Raw genomic sequence first — 19,284 nt, forward strand, 5'->3', positions numbered from 1 at the left:
AAGAGAGCATTCCTGAGTTAGTATGACCATCCACCATAAGGCAGGGACTCTTATGGCAGGGTCTCTTTTTGTTTTCTCAGATGCACTGCATACTACAGGCTAGCTGTCCACTGAGTCTCTCTTCACTTCTTTGTCTGTCTACCATATCACTGAAGGAATACTGAAAACACAAATGCCCACCACTGTGTCTGACTTTTTATGTGGTCCTAGGGAACAAAGGAGGGTCATCAGGCTTGAGTGGCTAGTGCCTTTACTCACTGAATCAACTCCCTGGCCCATACCTGCCTAATTTTGATAACTACCTCCAATCATTTCTCTTCACCTATTTGACAAAATACTCATTACCACAGTAGCTATCTTGATTAAGCACATGGACACTGTGTGCCTCTTCCTCATTTCTTTCCAACAGTGTTGAATGTTCAATCTAGCAAGAAGTCACTACAGGTTTTCTAAAAATTCAGAGACGCCATCTGAGTTCCTCAGTAGCTCTGTCCTACATCACCTGACACTGGGTTATTTTTTCACCTTTAATTCTGTGACCCCTACTCTCTAAGCATCATCTTTCCACCTTAAAAAATGCTATTTTATTCAGTGTCCAAAAACAGTTTTTTTCACAGCACTTCTATGAGGATAATGGAATGCTTAAGAAGTGCTTCATAAAGAACAGAGCAACTCTCGTTGACTACCTTTGATAAATTTTATAATAGAGAAGTTGGGTTCAACTAAAATTCTATACATTGCTTTTTCTCTTCTTTCTGTTAACAGATCTCAGTTTTGAAATTTAAATCACTGATCAGTTTACTGGATACCAAGTTTGAGATGAAATATTGTAGGTATTTCATCTCTGAGGGCAATGGAAAGATGCTTCAATTGGATACTGTTTAGTCAGGTTGGGATTAAATGCCTTCCTCATGCTTGACATCATTACTAGCAGCAGTATCCAGTGATGCAGATGCTATGTGGATGCCTTAATTTCATAGGGAGGGAAAACTGAAGATTAGACAGATGAAATAAGCCCAAAGACACAAGCCCCAAGAGTTGTGTCCTGCTACTGCCTTTGCGTGCCATCCATTCCTGTCTACGTCTACTTAGATAATTCTCAGCTCATTGGAAACACTGCAAGACAATGCTGTTCAACTCATGTATATTATTTTAAAATCTTGTTTAATGATCCATTTACACCACATTATCCAAATTGTTTTATTCTTCAGACACTGTCATCAGCTTTTGCACTGTAAGGCAAATCAAGACTGTGCAGGTCTAAGAGTGAAGTTGACAGTGATCCACGAATGATTCCTTCAGGTTTTCAAAGAGTGGGTTTTTTATCTCTGTGCTAGCAGGTGTGAGACTGTGCATTGACTGTGTGTCTGTGTGCAGGTGTGAGAATGTGTATAGATTGTATTTTTGCAAGTACGAGGATGTTGTTGGCTGTCAGTGTGTCTGTAGGTGTGAGGGTGTGTATTAGTTGTGTGTTTACAGGTGAGAAGATGTGCATTGGCTGTGCATATGCGGGTGAAAGGCTGTGCATTGACCATGTGTATATTTATAGGTGTAAGGATGTATATTAACTGTACTTTTGCAAGTTTAAGGATGTGTGTTGGCTGTCAGTATGTTTGCCGGTGTAAGGACATGTATTAGCTGCGTGTTTGCAGATGGGAGGATGTGCATTGGCTGTCTGTTTGCAGGAGTGAGGCTGTGCATTGACTGTGTCAGTAGGTGTGAGGATGTTGTTGGCAGAAGTGAGCATGTGCGTGGACCATGTGTTTGCAGGTGTGTATTGGCTGTGCTTTTGCGGGTGTGTGGGTGTGATTGGCTGTGCTCACACCTGTGAGAATGTTGGCTGTGATTGTCACACCATACCATTAGAAAAGCCAATTTCTCTCTCTAAGGCAGTTCTTTTCTTTAAAAGTAAAACTGTAAATTTTGTGAATAGGTCATTTAAAAGTGTTTGAATTTTGAGGAACAACTTTTTAATTAGAAATGAAGCACACTGTTGATCCTGAGCAAGAACTTTACTGCTAGACAGTCGAGAAAGAGAACAAAGAGAGAACTTAAGTCAAGCAGATACTTAGATATCTTTATTGTTTTTAATGTCACTGGCCCTCTCCTTTTTTTCTGTTGAATAAGAAAAATGAAGGTTTCCAGGGGTTGTTTGGAAACAGCATAGAGTCAATAAATGTGGTTTGAAAACCATCCTGAAAAACTTAAAAAAGTAAATTACAGCAGAAGGAACCCTAGTAGAAGGTTAGTGCATAGATCAAAGGCAGAATTGGAGATTTGAACCCTGGGCTCATGGGTCACATCTGGGTAGGCATGATGCACATAGTCACCTCAATGTCACACTCCACCGACTATGAGCTGCGTATAATTGCTGCTTTTCCTTATTTCTTTTTCTTTTTCCTGGCAGCAAACAAGTAGGAGGGAAAATGTGATTTATAGTTCAGCTGGCTCCTTTAAGAAATTGAAATCACAAAGTGGAGAGTACACCAGCCCAAGTTGCGGCTTAGGAAGCCACATTAGTCGAGCCCTTAAATGCTTGTTGATGGTAGTGCTAATCAATCAAATTAAGCACATACAGCAATAGGCCTTTGTTCTTTTGTGTATGTTGTGGGAATGTCTATGTGTGAAGGGGATTGCCTGTGGTATGACTATGTGTACTCATGTATGTGTACGCATGTGGAGGCCAGAGATCAACTTTAGATATCTTTCCTCAGACACTATACACAATTTTTATTCAATATTTTTAAGACACTTTCTCTCACAAGCCAAGAGCCTGGTGCCTATAGATGAGGCTGGCTTGGCAGAAAGTTCCAATGCAGGGTGCAGGTATATACTACCTACCATGCTTGTCATGTTTCTGGATTCTGAGGACAACACACACACACACACACACACACACACACACACACACAATTTTTTTAGCAGAATCACTTTTTCTAAGAAAATATAATTAAAAACAACAATATACCAATATACAGTAAAGGTAGTGAGGCTGCTCCTATGAAATGGTGTGTGTATATACATGTGTATGTCAAACCTATGAGGTTTCCCTCATTCCTTCCTATAGAGATACTGAGAACTCTAAGGCTAATGGGAACCAATGGAAACCACATGAATGAAGTCATATCTACATTTTCCTTCAACTCTGAAATAAATCTACAGATTTCAAAGTTTTGATGTATTATTCCTATTCAAACCACTTAGCAAGGACCTCAAACAAGACTCATTATATGTTTTCTTTAAAAATGGACCAATTGGTCAAAAATGAATTCTTCAGCCAGCAGACTATATGTATCAACATTTCCAGGCTACCCTTGAACACTCTCTTTAGTAATTACAGTAATTACCCTCACATATCTGAGGTCTGAAACATTTGATGAAGTGCCTTACTTAGTGTTTTTAGTTCAAAAATCCAGACTCAGCTGATTAAAATGATGCATTATTAAAATCAATATCAACTTCAATAGAGAATATATTCGGGAACTAGTGACAGTTGTATGTGTGAAAATATTGGTTTTGAGATTCAAGGTGCCGTTGTCAAGAGCCCTTAAGGTGCCAAGCACTGCCTGACAAAATGATGCCAATATTCTCAGTGTGCAGAGCTAGACACAGGGACGCTAGACAGAAAGAGGGACAGCAGGCACTACTAAATGGTGAGATGAGAGATACATTGAACTGTTCATGGCGTGACCATCAGTTGGTGTGTACGACTTTACCAGTTCAACATGTTTTAAACGTAAATGGGCAAACCACTTAATATAATATAACATATGAAAGAAGGAAGCTAGGTCCAGTTATCAAATATGAAAAGACTGCCTTGGAATTGGTTACAAATTGTGTCTTTCTTGGGGCTCCAGCTCAGAGTGTGCCCGTGCATGTAATGCCTTTCTGCAGCTCCAGAGGCATCCCGCAGCTCACACTGAACTCCTGCTGTTAGAGGAGCCTGTGGCTGCTGAGGCTGCCCATGATGTGCCCACTGCTATTAGAGAAGCCATGGAGTGCTGTTAGCATGGAAGGCTGCCCATGATGTTCCTGCTGCTATTAGAGGAGCCCCTGGATGCTGTTAGCATGGGAGGTGGCTGCCTATGGTGTTCCTTCTGTAGTTGTCGTCTAGCGAGCCAAGAGCAAAAAGCCAAAAAAATGAAAAATAAAAAATAAAGCCTACTTCATGTATTGCAAACTTTAATTTCTGTTTGCATTTATCAAACATGCTTTCAATAGCATCCTTTCTTCTCCCTTCAATTTGAAAGGAACAAAGCAAGCTTGTGTCTGCCACACTGCTTGTTTGCTTCTTCGTTATGAGTCAATCTGTTCTTACAATTTAGTAATATTTTAACTTTTATTAGTGCAATCAGTTTCTGGCAGTTAGTGTATGATGGAGGAGAAAGCAAGGCATGGGCAATTTTAGGCTGAAGGCCTTTGGACTTAAACTTGGGATGCTTCGAAGTGGTCAACCACATAGACGCGCTGGATATCCCCGAGCTTTGCCATCACAATTTCCAGGATGTGACTCCACTCTCCTCATCTGAAGGGAAGAATTTTGTGTTTCAGCCAAGCTGTGGTTTTTAGTGAAAATAAGTGAGCATTCGCATCTAATTTGTGGCTAGAATGTGCTGAGGTCCATGATCTTCAGTTGCTTTGTAAGCGTTCTGCCAACCACCGAGAACCACAGCTTCTCCTGACGATGGAAAGTCTTAGCTGCCTTTGTAAAAACGTCAAAAAGGATTTCATACATACACACTCTCCTTGAAAGGGTGCGTGTACGTTACCTCTGTGTTCCTGCTGCAGAGTTTCAGTGTCATGCCTTCACCAGGTATTCTGCCACAGGGCTGCATGTTGACATTCTTAAAATTCCTGTGCAGCCCTGTCAATGCCTACTTGGGTTCTAATATTTAAAACAGAGCTGATGCTAAATTGGCTTAAGTTAAAGCTCCTATGAGGTATAGGGCTGTAAAAGTGATTGAAGTGTTGTATGGAAGTCTCAAAACAATTAATCAAATATTATTATTTTGAAAGATGTAGAAGAACTCTTTCAAAGATCTAGTGGATATGACTTTGGCAAATAGTTTAGGACATAAAACAATCTGTGGGGTTTTTTTATTTTAATTATTTGTGATGATATGAAGAGAACAATCACAATTCCCAAGAGAGTTAAATAAGTGTCTGTATGGATGGCAGTGTTTCTCACACAGGGAATTTAAGAGCAGAGGACAACTTCTCATTAAAGAAAAATCACTGCTCACCAAGACTGACAAATACCCAGGGCTGGCTGCTGTGCACTTCATATGGACATGTTAGTACTCTATTCCTAGCAATAAACCAATCTGGCCAGACTTTGTACCTCTGACTCTCCACCTCATGAGCCAAGACTACAAATCCAAAGGCTTGAAAATGAGCGCAGTAGAGAATGCAGTGCGTAATAGAGCCTACTATGGTCAAGTAGAACATTCACTCCACATATGCTCACTAGAAACCAAACTTTAAAGAGAGATAACCCAACATTCCACATAAACAATGCTTACATGTGAGTCTCAACCCAGGCCACAGATCACCCTACAATGAAACTAAATGTGTTCCATTAGAATGGGGAACGACTATTTGTTTCTCCTAGGAAAATCAAAGATCCATTTAAAACTTGAGTTTCCCAAATTTTTCTGCTAAGGAAGTATTTTGTAAGTAATCAGAAAGAGCTGTGACAAGCTCTCACTTGCATTAAAATGGGGTGACCCCATTCAGCATGCTTGGGGACTCGAAATCTGACAACCATTGCGGATAATGTGCACATAATGAGACCTTGCAAAGGAGCTCCTACCAGGAACGAGTGGGATGAAATGCATTGTCTGTTTCTAAGTATTACACAATAGATATTCATTAAATATTGTGCATCCTTAGAATTGACATCAGATCTTATTGCCATATGTATATATGTATATATATATGAATTTTGTATATGTATATATACATACATACAAATCCTTGTATAGTTTATAATTTGCTGGCAACTTACATTTCAGTGGCATCACCGTCCATCTTAATACTTCTTTGAGCTTTTAGCATCTCTGTAAGATGAACTGTGGAACATTCTGAATTCGGTCAATTTGCTCAGCTTTGCAACACTAAATTAACAGTTCTCAGCCACGAAACATTTATTTACTCACATTGATAGCACTCAGATGTTTAGACATTAATATTTCTCTTTAAAAGAAGCAAGAGACATATGGATTGCATAGGTTATATTTAGAAATAGGAATACATATATACATATGCATGCAGTAACAATTAGTGAGAAAACAAAGAGGCCATAGATTTGAAGGAGAGTGCAGAAGGGTATATGAGAGGAAAAGGGAGGGGGAATGTTATATTTATATTATAATCTCAATAATAAAAAATAAAAATGGTACCAATAAACTAGCTCCGTCCTTTGCTTTCCCTCAATGCTGTCCTCTGACAGAATGCCAAAGACAGCAGAGCCAAGAAGGCCTGAGGTTCAGTTTCTTTAGTTTTCAGTTGGAAAGCTGAGGCTAGAGCAGAAACAGAACAAAAACCATGCACTTAGCAGATCTACCACACATGCCACTGCTTCCTCCTCCTCCTCCTCTCCTTTGCTCTCTTTCTTTTTATTATTATTAATTATTATTTCATTTATTTACATCCCAAATATTTCCCCATTCCAGCCCCTTCTCCCAGAGTTCCCCCCCATCCCCTCTCCCCTTTGCTTCTGAGAAGGTGGTCCTCCATCAGCATCCCCCCTTCCTGGGGCATCAAGTCTCTACAGGATTAGATGCATCCTCTCCCACTGAGGCCAGAAGAGGCAGTCCTCTGCTTCCAGACGCTTCTTAATAGGAGAAAGCATGTATCTCCATATCCTAAACGCTGTGCCGTTAATGGAAATGCTCTGACTGAACAGTGGCTGGTTTTGTTCATAGCTCGATGCCAATGGGGAACTGCTCATCCGAAATGCGCAGCTGAAACACGCAGGCCGGTACACGTGCACAGCGCAGACGATCGTGGACAATTCTTCAGCTTCAGCTGACCTTGTCGTACGAGGTAAGAGTTGCCAACAAGTCAACTGCAAAGAAACCCAAAGGTATTTGACGTGTGTAATTTGACTAATCTTCTGCTAACTCTTGATATCCACATTTCCTTCTGTTTATTGTTCGGTTCCGTCCTGCAGATACATTTTGGGCTTCCTCCCCACAGATCGGGATGGCTTACACCAGACGAGCAGTAAAAGCACTAATTCTGTTTGTGTCACTGACTGTGTGTCTTTTCTATAGTTACACCACAAGCGTCTTACTAACCATGTTTAAAGCTCACCATTCATTCACCAAGCTTCTCATTTCCTTCTAATGCTTTTCAGTGTATGGCACCATACCTAAGAAAAATAAACTAAGAAGGTTATAAGACAACAGCCTTCTTAGTGTAACTGAGAAAAAAAAAGTGTTGAGCTTTACGTATCTTAACCACAAATGTGGTGTGTTTGTCCTGGTTGTCCTAGAGTTAGAACGTGGGTCGATGTGTTCCTGTGCTGCTGCTCATTAGCCATTTCTACTAAGGCTTTTGCTGGCATACGGTGATGTAATTGAGAATGTGATGGGTTATGTGCATATGGTCTATGTAGTCTCTTTGTCCTTCTGCTGAAGAGCAGGATGGCTGAAAAAGACAGATACCTGCAGCCAGCCAGTTACAGGCTTCACAGCCTATGCAAGGAAGACATTCCTCATAGCTCAATTCCAAAGATATTTGTGGACTGGCTGCAGACTCTTCACTGCAATGTCTTTGAATTTCTTGTAACTGACTCTGCATGTCCAGCAGCACACAAAATGCTGTAGTAATCCTAGTTCAGTCTTCCTTTACTGGTCCCTCTAAATGACTTGTGGTCGGAATTTTACCTTCCTTTAAGGCCTGCTTGAGTATTAAACAGTTTAGGATTTCTCTGTCCACACATGGGCTCTTCTCTGAGCCGTTAGAATGTCTATACCTTTCCATCAGCCTGTGCTTAGGTGTATTATTGTCTATGATGAAATTCATAGGCATTTTGACTAATATTTTGTAAGTTACATGAGCCTTTGGAAATTTTATGCCTCCTTTTTTATCCTAACATGTTATGTGTTTTTATTTTGTACTTGTTATTTTTTAACATTTGAACATTATTTAAGTGCCCACTTTTATGACAATTTTTTGAAAAATGACACAAATACTTGGTTAGATTCAGTGTCTTTTCTGGGTCCACATAAAAGTGATTTCCCCCAGTCTTATCCCTGCCTGGATTCCCCCTCTAGAACAATAAAAACACAGAGCAGATGTCTCCTTAACATGAGTCAATGCCAAAAACCCTCAATCTCCTGAAGCAAGGACCTGGATGAAATCTTTTGATACAAATGAACCTGTTCATTAATTCCACAGACCATCTAGTGCACATTGATGAAGAATACTCCATTTCCACCCAATCCTAATTTAACAAGTCTTCATGTGGTTTCACCCTTTCCATTCAGAGTATATTGTCATTTGAGACACTGGCTACTATCAGAGAAAGAAACAAATTTACTTTCTTTCCTACCAAGACACTAGCTACAAGTCCATTTTCAGTAGAACACTAATTAAGGATGTGATTAAAATCACTTACATATTAGAAAAATAAGAATCAATGTTACCCAAGTGTTCACGTTACAAGGCATGGACACCAGTGTCCTTGCGATCATGAAAAGCTCAATATGGAAATGTGTAGCATACACAGTGGAAGGTATTTTATGTACACATGCTTAGTAATTAATAATCACCCATTCTGTATGTTTTTAAACACCCAAAACTAATAAAAAAAAGAGGCTATAGTATGTAATATATGAATGTTTAAAACAAAAACTTTTTTCCAAAGTAATTTTTGGTTCTAGGAAGAAATGTGCCTAGCAAGTACACTCAGGGGATGCATGACACAGAACTCTGACAGTGACCAGTTGCCATGTAGGGAGATGAATGGTACTGATTACTCCATGAAAGTTGCTCAGTCTCAGTCATTCCAGTAACAGAAAGGCTTGTATTGTACATACCAAGAAGTAGACAAAGTTCTTCAGAGCTATGTGAATCACTGGGTACATGCCGGACACCTAAATGATCCATAGATGCCAGTTAAAGGATGGAGGAATACACAGTTCTCTACGTTGTGCCTGATCGTGCTGATGATGTTCTTATTAATGTACCTATCTAATTGGACACTAGTGCTTCTATGTACGGTGGACATTAAACGTGAATAATAGCTTGTGAGGTTTAAGAGGGAGTAATTTCAATTCATATTCAGGTAGCCAGAATGGGAAACACAGATGCAGTGACATTAGACATAATGAACATTGTGAGGAGGAAGCTATATCCTCTGAGGACCACAGGAGGACCACAGAAGACTTGATAACACAAAGATTAGTATGTGAACTATTCCCTATTATTCCATATTAGATGACTGGGGGAAAAACCACAACTATCCATGCATAAGTAAAAATATGGATCTTTTCCACTCTCCCTTTCTTTACCCACCCCACCCATGGGTCTGTGTACATGAGTATATGTGTGTGTATGTGCATGTGCGTGTGCGTGTGCGTGTGTGTGTGTGTGTGTGTGTGTGTGTGTGTGTGTGTGTGTGTATAAATCCCAGTGTACAGCCTGAGATGTTCTTTGTCAGGATCTGTCTACTTGCCTTTTGAGACAGTGTTTCTCACTGACATGGGACTCACTACTTAGGCTAGGTGGGATGGTCAAGGAGTCCCAAGGATGTACCTGTCTCGGTCTTCTCATCTCTGAAATTAACTGTATTTTGGGGAATTAAATTCAGTCTTCATGCTTGCTCAGCAAGTACTGTACAAAGCGGGCCCTTTCTATAGTTCATGAATGTGGATGAGTTTAACTTGTATTACCTTGAAGGACACAAATGCAGAACAAAGAATGCTGGTGCCCCATAGCTTGTGTGCATTTATGTGTGAGCGGGCATTTGTGTGCACTGGCAATTACAATGAGATAGTGGATATATGCATGAAGCTTTATTAAAGTACTATGTACCAAGTAACAGAACATGCCTTTTATTTTTACTTTAAATTAATTTTAGAATTAAATTCGAATACCTTTTTATGAGTCTGTTTATCGTTGCCATATCACAGTACCTGAACTAGGATAGTGTAGTGAGAAAGGAGGTTTATAGAGATCATAGTTTATGAGGCTGCAAGTATGACAGTGTCACTAGCTCAGATCTCCTGAACAGTCAAAGGCACACATACGATGGAAACACACAGACACACATGCCATGGAACCACATACACACACACAACACACATACCATGGAAACACACACACACAACACACATACCATGGAAACACACACACACACACACATACAGCATCTCACTCATGAGCGTGCGTAGCTCATAGCATGAGACTGACCTCCAAGCAAATGGAAAGCAGCAGCCTCAAGGACTTAATGCCTCACACTAAGCCCCATTTTGTAAGGGTTCTAAAACAGGAAACCAGACTTTTTACCCATAAAGCCTCAGGGACCACACAGACTATACCCCAAACCATAGCAGCCTCTAAACAAACAATACAGGCGAATATGACGTTGGAGCTATTTCATGGAACAAGCTGCTCAGAGAAAACTGACCTGCTGCATGCCAGCTCAGGCCTGAGGGATAAAGAAAACAGCAGTGCTCTTGACTCATCAAAATGGCACCAGTATTTAGGCATGGAACATCATCGTTTATAAAACCAAAGCTTCTATAAAAACTACAGCATTTGAATGTATTTAAACACCAATTCTGTTTAAAGCTGCTGGAAGAAGAGACCAGAAAAACATCGTATGGAGTCTGACCCACAGACTCTGCACAAGATAGAAATCATGGCTCATACAAACCAACAGTTTTAACTCGTCTATCAGTACTGTCTGTCTATATTGGAAATGTCACTGCTAAGGTTTATATGGGATAGCAATGATCTCCACAAGGGGCTTTGTACTTCAAATAGTATGGGGACTTGGAAGTTCAATACACAAAATTCAAGCTGTGGATAAAATCTGAGAGCAAGAAAAGATCAGTCTGTCTAAGACAGAGAGCCCTCAACTCAGCTCCCTCGTGATCACAACAAAGTGATAAATAAACCATGAAAATACGTAGAACAGACACACCAAGTAACCGAGGAAGCGTGTGGTGAGAAGAGAGTCAAGAGGAAGGAATGAAAAAGCTCCACAACCCAAGCCCAGAGCTGAGGCTAGAGACTAAAGCAGAAGTAAAAATGATCATGCAGAAATGATGACAGTTTTCAGAGTTCAAATGGATCTAAACAATAAACTATAAACATTCAGTAGTTACTGGAGCTGGAGAGATGGCTCAGCAGTTAAGAGCATTGACTGCTCTTCCAGAGGTCCCGAGTTCAATTCCCAGCAACCACGTGGTGACTCACAACCATCTGTAATGAGATCCAGTGCACTTTTCAGGTGTATCTAAAGACAGGGACAGTGTACTCACATATATAAAATAAACAAATAAATGTTTTTAAAAAAAAATTTTAGTAGTTAAGAGGGAGAGGAAACTCCTTTAAATGTGTAAACAAAATTGTAGGAAATAAAAACCCAATAGATGATTGAAAGCATCTCAGTGACAGATGGGGGATGGATTAGGAAGCCGGGGGTCACATCTGATAAAGTCATATTTTGGCAGAGAGAATCAAAAGTAAGTCATTGAAAAAGAGATACAGACATTGAATATGTAGCAGATGCTGGGGTATGTATCTCTGGGCTTAGCTACTTGGGAAACTAAAGCAGGAGGATGACTTTAACTAAGAAATTTAATACTATTCTTTCAAATATTGTTGGACAAAAACTCAAAAATTTAAAAAAGACATTGAGGATATGGTGGTAAATTCTTATTTTTGAATGGAATTAACATGGGAAATTTTTTAACAAAAGAGGAGAGAAAACACACTCCAAGATATGGTATGGACAAGTTTTGGAAAATCAAGGACAAGCAGGATCCTTTATGTATAAGAATTAAAAACACACAAAAAATATAAACACAAATAAAACACCAGAAAACCAAAAAAAAAGGTAGTATATGCTATACATACCAGCATATATACATATATACATATATACACATGTATATATGAATATACATACATATATACATATATGTATAGATACATATACATGCATATATACATATATATGAACAAAACCAAAAAATACCAGTATAAAGAATCTTTTTTACAAAAGTACAGTAGCACATGACCAGTAGGTTATTTAATAGCAATAATAGCAAGATGACTGGGGATGCTGGCCTACAAGATGGCCTCCAGTGACCCTTGTTTCCTGGCTAATCAACCTGAATGTAACCTCTGTCATGTTTGCTTAGTCTGTGAGTCAGCAGAGGTAGTGTTTCCGGCTCAGTAGTAAATCACACCCACACATCTCTGCAGCTGCTCTGCTGTCAATCTGGGGGCTGAAAGCCTCCGTATCAGAATCAGATGTCAGCTGCCTCTAGAAGTCCACAAGAGGAGGAAATGCACTTCCTCAATTACCCCATGCTGATTTACTAGTAACTGAAGTGAGACATGTAGGGCGTATGACTGTTGTTGACATCTTGATTGTAGCATTCAACTACTAAGAGAAATTAGTCAATGACCAATAAAGAATGATTGGGCTACCAACTCTTTGAGAGATAGGAATGCTTCTTGTCTTTAAGCCACCGGACTTTGGGATAATTTGATATACATCAGTAGAGGGCTAGTACAGTAATGGAGAAGAAAAATAACCATCTACTATGTCAAGACAAGTAGAAACATTTCATTGTCTATGAAACAAAATGACACACTATGAAGCTGGACAAAAGATGTAAACTGGCATCTGGCTGATGAGAACGTACTGAAATTGTAAATAGGCATGTGAAAAGTGTCTCACATGGTAGTAAGCCATGATGGAAACACAAACTGGAAATCCAGCGAAATATCACTGCAGACTCACTAAAATGGCGACAATCGAAAAATGATGCAGAGACTTAATCATTCACATCGTTCTGCAGTAATCGTCAAGTGCGCGGCTATGCAGAAAGCAGTGACTCAGAAAATAAGGATGTACTCGTCACATGATCTGGCCACTACACTAGAGGTGCTTATCCCATAGACAAAAAAGAAGAGTATGCATATAAAATATGCATACATTACGAGAAAATCAACAGAATCAATAATTAAACACATAGATACATCAAAGTATGCATATAAATGGCCGTATCATCTTCATTTGTAACACTAAAACCTGGAAACAAACTAAAGAGCATCCATTAGTTGAATGGTTAAAGAAATGCTGTGTGATGTGATTCAACTACAGACATATGGTGACTGGATTCATCTTAAAGGACTTGCACTGATTATTTAGTACCCTTAAAATGAATACATTGATGCTTTCTAGAGAAGAGGCTAGTAATTGAGAGTGACAAGTGGCCCTGGTTTTGTGAATGTGACACCAGAGGATCTTAGGGACAAACTGTTCCATGTTTTGACGGGGGAGTGGTCACATGGGTACACAGGCAAAACTAAACCTAGTCAAACAAGAGTACTGAGAAACGCACAGACCACGTGAGGCCACACCCTCTGAGTGAGGCCCAGGGCTTGTATCAATGTCAGTTTTGAGTTGTGACATACATGAGTTTTATGAACTGTCATCCTGGTGGGAGAGTGAAGGATTTACCACTTTCTTATTTTTCATAATTTCTTGTGAATCTGTTTTTTTTATTGGTTATTTTATTTACTTACATTTCAAATGTTACCCCTCTTCCCAGTTTCCTCTCTGGAAACCCCCTATCTCATCCCCCCTCTTCCCTGCTTCTATGAGGGTGCTCCCCCCACCCATTTCCCTCCTGCCTCATTGCCCTAGCATTCCCATACACTGGACCAAGGGCCTCCTGTCCCACTGATACCAAATAAGGCCATCCTCTGCTATGTGAGCGGCTGGAACCATGGGTCCCTCCATGTGTATTCTTTGGTTGGTGGTTTAGTCCCTGGGAGCTCTGGGTGGTCTGGTTGGTTGATATTGTTGTTCTTCCTATGGGATTGTTAATCTCTTCAGCTCCTTCAGTCCTTCCCCTAATTCCTCCAATAGAGTCCCCGTGCTCAGTCTGATAGTTGGCTGCAAGCGTCTGCCTCTGTATACTTCAGGCCCTGGCAGAGCCTCTTAGAAGACAGCTATACCAGGCTCCTGTCAGCAAGTACTTCTTGGCATTAGCAATAATGTCTGGGTTTGTGCAGGGGGTGGGCAGCCCCTGTGTGGGGTGTTCTTCTTTCTTGTGGGTTTCTCTTGAGGCAGCAGATGGGGAAGAGCATAGGCAGAGAGAAAGACTTTGTCTTATGAGATTCTGGGGTAAGACTTTGTCTTATGAAAAATTCAGGGTTGCTGTATAATAAAAAGTTTACTTATCTAAGTCTAAGTTACTATGCTATTGTAGCTGACCTGACTTCTGTGATCCTCTGAGGCCAGAAACTGCAGTTTCTGGCACTTATCACCTCATCCTAAAACAGCAGGAGATTAAGCAAAGGATTAATTGCAAGAGCCTTTTCCATATTGTAGAGATGCCTCTTGCTTTGGGCTAGGAGGAACTTTGGAGCAATAAACTTCTGTTGCACCAGGAGAAGGGAATATTACTTTTGCAGAAGGAAAAACTTTTACATAAACGAATATGCATAATCTCACATAAATTTATATATAGATTCACTCATGCTCATTTATTCATTTATACATTTCCATTCAAACCCAGTTGGGCCCACCTTGCATGCATTCGCACAATTACATACTCACACACACATGCATACATTCTCACAATTAAATACATACACACATCCATACTTACATATGCATATGGAGCAAAAGACCAAGCACTGGTGCAGAAAGAACTCACTCATTCTGGATAAAAAATATGCTCCAATCTTTATTACAGAGAGTAAGAAAAGGCTTCTACCCTTTTAATGCTAAATGAATTAAACCCATGTTTGTAAGAAAAAAAGCTTTGTTTCTTTTAATAAGACCAAACCTGCCTTGTCCTTACCATGGGACAGAACAGACTGCCTGCTCCTTCTGCTCTCTGCAGCACCTTCCTTTTTCCTCTTTCCCTCTGCATTCTGCACATTGCTCTCTTAGTATTTTATGTTTCCTGTAGTTTCTAAGTTATTCCACTCTGCATTCTCCTTCTAATCTAAAAAGTGTTCTGTCTAAAAACTTCTCAGCTTAGTTTCTCTCTCAGCTCAGTTCTTCTCACCTCCGTTTCTCTCAACTCAGCCCCCCAGTTCTGACTCTTCTCTTTGTCCTCAGCCCTTAAACATCTTTCAGAGTATATGTTCACATTTTAAAAATTTTAACAAAAGTTCACACAGAAAATCAAATCATAAATTGAAATAGGAGTTTACAACAGAGAATGTCCATTAGGAGTAATTATCTAGCTAAACATCCATCACCTGCCTCAGCTCCACAGGTTCACCAAAGGCTTAAAACCATAACTGTTATTAGTGAGGTTTTATATAGATAAACCCAGTTGGCATTTCAGTCTGTCCTAACACCTATACTAAATTATTAGTTCCCTTTTTATGACCTTTGGTTAACTGTTTTACAACCTCTTGGAATATGCTCTGAGTAGGAGAAAATCTGGTTACCTTCTAAGATCAATTAACTGGTGACATTTGGGAGACTGCAGAGTTCTCATTGTAGTTTTGACTATCAGAAAAGGACCTAATAGCAGTCCCATTATAAATGAGCTTAATAATCACTGATATAATTTTAGGAATTCTTATAGGATCATCATTAAGACTTAAGTCATCTATTTGTCTATATAGCATCACTTCAAGACTGTATATCTTCGTGGATCTGCAGAGATCTGCTCCAAAGGGGTGTGCTATTACTTAGTGATTATTATATACGTTTAATAATAACAGGAAAAGCATATTAATAGCAGGAATCTTTCCTAAAATGAATCCCTTACGGCCTTACTTAATAATGGTGCACCTGTCACAGATTATATAATAACCCAAAGCAGGCCATTTCAGGATGATCACCTGCTAGTTATTAGCTTGTTCCATTATGGCTCCTGACAGGTTTGGTGGCTGCAGATGAGATGGATCCCTAAGTAGGGCAGTCTATCGATGGCCTTTCTTTCAGTCTCTGCTCCACTCTTTGTCCCCATATTTCCTTTAGACAGGAACAATTCTGGCTTAATGTTTTTGAGCTAGATGGGCACCCCCATTCCTCAACCAGGGGTCATGCCTAACCTCTGGATAATTATCTCATAAAAAAAAATTAAATCACTGGACCTAAAATGTCAAGTACTGTAATGGTGATGGTACAGCAATCCCTGAGATGACAGCCAGTAAACTTCCTTCTAAGGGGGTAGATCTGGTCAACCTCACACATGGCAAATGTGGAGCAGGGCTTGCAGTTTGAGGAGCAGAATTGAGGAGTTACTCAAGTCTCTGTCCCTGCCCTACAGTTCTCTTCTCCTGCCAATCTTGTACTTCCCAGTATCTTCTTTAAGTTCATAATAAATGTATGCTTACATAGACTATGGAATGCACTGAACTCATAGTATTCTGTGGCACCGAGATATTAAACCGACCTAGTGTGCCAAGTCTGTATATGAAACAATCCACCAAGACAATTGTGTGTTCTGAGGTTTTGTCCTAGCAAATTCATGGTACTTTTTGAATACTTTTTGAATCATATCAGATTGTTCATAATATGTGCTTTGAGGATAATTTGAAGCACATATTTCAAAAAGATAATATTGGCCTTTTTCTTCCAGTTCGTCAAATGAAACACAGACTTCATTCAATAGACACTTGAACAGTTACTGGTGATGTTGGAGGAGCTCCAAATCTGTGTGCTTTGCAATGGAAGGCAGGAGGCAGGAGACAAGAAAATAGCTGGAGCGCAGTTGAAGGGCTGACTGCTCTGACCTACAACACTGTAGTTTTAGTTAAATATTGTCACACTAAATAAGACAAGATTAGCTTTAGGATCATGACCACAGAACCACTTGACCTAAGAGTGCCTCAATGACAAGGAAACCAACCAGGCAACAAAACAAAACAAAAGTAAGAAAACAAATGAAAGACAAAGTTGAGTGAATCTCTCAGCTGGAGCACAAATGTAAATTTCAAGATGATTCTAGAAAATAATAGCATAATAACACTGAAGCTGTTTCTAGAATATCTCACTGAAAAGTTTTTGTTTATATATATATAAAGATGTTGACACAAATTAGAAACACTACAGTGTCAATGAGAGAAACAACTTGTGAATGAAGCCTAAAGCGGAGCTGCGGGGTATATACTTGCACAGCTTGGGTCCAGGAACCCTAATTAAGGAGCAGAGAGAGAAATAAAGAACAGACAGACACTTGAACAGAGAGGAGCTGGATTGGGTAGTCTGGACTCTCTGATGAAAAGGCTACAACAGGCTGGATGCTCAGCATCTCTATTGTATACATTTCCGCAGGGATGCAGAATTATTGCCTATGGTAGAACAGGGAGGTGGGGCTGGCTGACCTTAGTAGGAGCAGCCTCTGTTCAGGAATTGAACATCCATTATAGCATCAGGACAGAGAATGCTACCATGGACATCTCTGTACACACTGTTATAGTTTATACTCTGACCTGCAGAAGGCTTTGCCATGCTTCTAAGACACTCCCTGGGAAGTGGCTCTGGGAAGGCTCAGGCCCTCCGATGTGGCTAAGACATTCTTTTTTGACCTGCCATACCAAGTTAGCCATGCATTCACCAAGGATTTTATTTGTTTCTGGGTGTACTTCACTCCCCATGGGTAGGTGTGACATAGTCAAAGTGTTATAAAATGCTTACTAGTTCTATCTTGGCAGTTGAGAATTGGTTTATATTGATAAAAAAAAAACACTATTGCACTTTAGATATGTCAGACTTCTCACAAAATCTACCCTACGAAGACTACTGGAAGTTCTTGTGGCTTTGTGATACTTTCACAGGTAGAACATTAGCTGCCTGTCATCGTAACAAAAACAACTTGGAAGCAGGAGAACCTGTTCTCGGTCCTGATCTCACATATCTCGGTCTAGGATCAGTTGGGCTTATTGTCTGACCTGTTGCAAGGCAGAATGCTACCCCAGGGAGCAGGAGGGAAGGTATCCTGCACCCATCATGCCAAGTGGGAGCAAAGAGACACAGGGCTGAGGCCCCCATACCTCTCAAGGCCTGCCCCTATAACTTTACTATCTTACGCTAGGCTCTGCCTTCCAACGAGTCCCATTCACCACCTCCAATAGCATCAGAACTTGCTGACCATGCCCTGAAGAACCTATGCTACAAAACTGTGGAAATTTCAGGTTCCTTCATCAAGTGAGTGAGTGAGGTTTGTAAGCCATCCCTGTGGATATCAGTAAAGCGTTGTGGGGTCAGTAAATCTAGCCTTATTTGTTATCAGTTACTTTTCCCCTTACTGCAACAAAAATACCCAATAAAAACAACATTGAAATGGAGTAGGTGTTCACAGTTCCAGGGTACAGTCTATCACTGTGGGAATGCCATACCATCAAGCATAGAAGGCACAGTGGTAGGAGCCTGAAGCCATGCAATGTCACCATGCATTCCCAGCCAGGAAAAAGAGATGGATGAATGCTGGTACTCAGCCCTTTTTAGAACCAGGGGATGGCGCTGACTTCAGTTAAAATGGATCTTCCCACCTCAATAGCCTTATCTAGATAAACCTTCTCAGACAACCCTAGAAGCTTGGTGATGCTAGGTCTTGTCAATGTGGCCACCAAAATAAGCCATGACAATACTCATTAGGAATAAGTTAAGTCACCAACTTTTGTGTTATTTTGGGATTTTTAAATGGAAAAATCATCGACCTTGTATATCAATGAAGACAATGGTGCTCAAAGTCTTTCAAAGTTTGTAGAATTCTTTGAGCTCAGTCAAAAATTAACTTTCTGTAATCTTTAGCATTAAATGTTCAATTGTATTCTAGAGTGTCTTACAACTGACTTATCATTATTAAATATGCAAGTATGGATTTATGCAGACATTATTATTAAGACATGGCAGGCCAAAATTAATTCAAATGAACTTCTAAATCAGTTTAATCATCTGGAAGTTAGGAAGAATATGTACAAAATTTTCATGTAATGTGTCAAATGAGGAGTGCAGGTATAAATGCAATTTCATAATCATGTGTGCACATGCAGGCTGAGAGAGAGAGACTAAGAGAGGAGAGAGAGAGAGAGAGAGAGAGAGAGAGAGAGAGA

At 40.0% G+C, this 19,284-nt stretch overlaps 1 protein-coding gene across 4 annotated transcripts in view; it reads left to right on the top strand.

The window, feature by feature from the left end:
- The window catches only part of Cntn1 (contactin 1), a 303,448-nt gene that overhangs the window by 218,180 nt on the left and 65,984 nt on the right, over positions 1-19,284 (top strand). For all 4 annotated transcript variants that reach the window (XM_031353267.1, XM_031353290.1, XM_031353272.1 and 1 more), the window contains one exon: positions 6,927-7,047. In XM_031353267.1, the coding sequence (XP_031209127.1) occupies positions 6,927-7,047 (121 nt within the window). The remainder of the gene's footprint in view (positions 1-6,926; positions 7,048-19,284) is intronic.

Source organism: Mastomys coucha, unplaced genomic scaffold (assembly GCF_008632895.1).
Source record: "Mastomys coucha isolate ucsf_1 unplaced genomic scaffold, UCSF_Mcou_1 pScaffold11, whole genome shotgun sequence".
Taxonomy (NCBI): domain Eukaryota; kingdom Metazoa; phylum Chordata; class Mammalia; order Rodentia; family Muridae; genus Mastomys; species Mastomys coucha.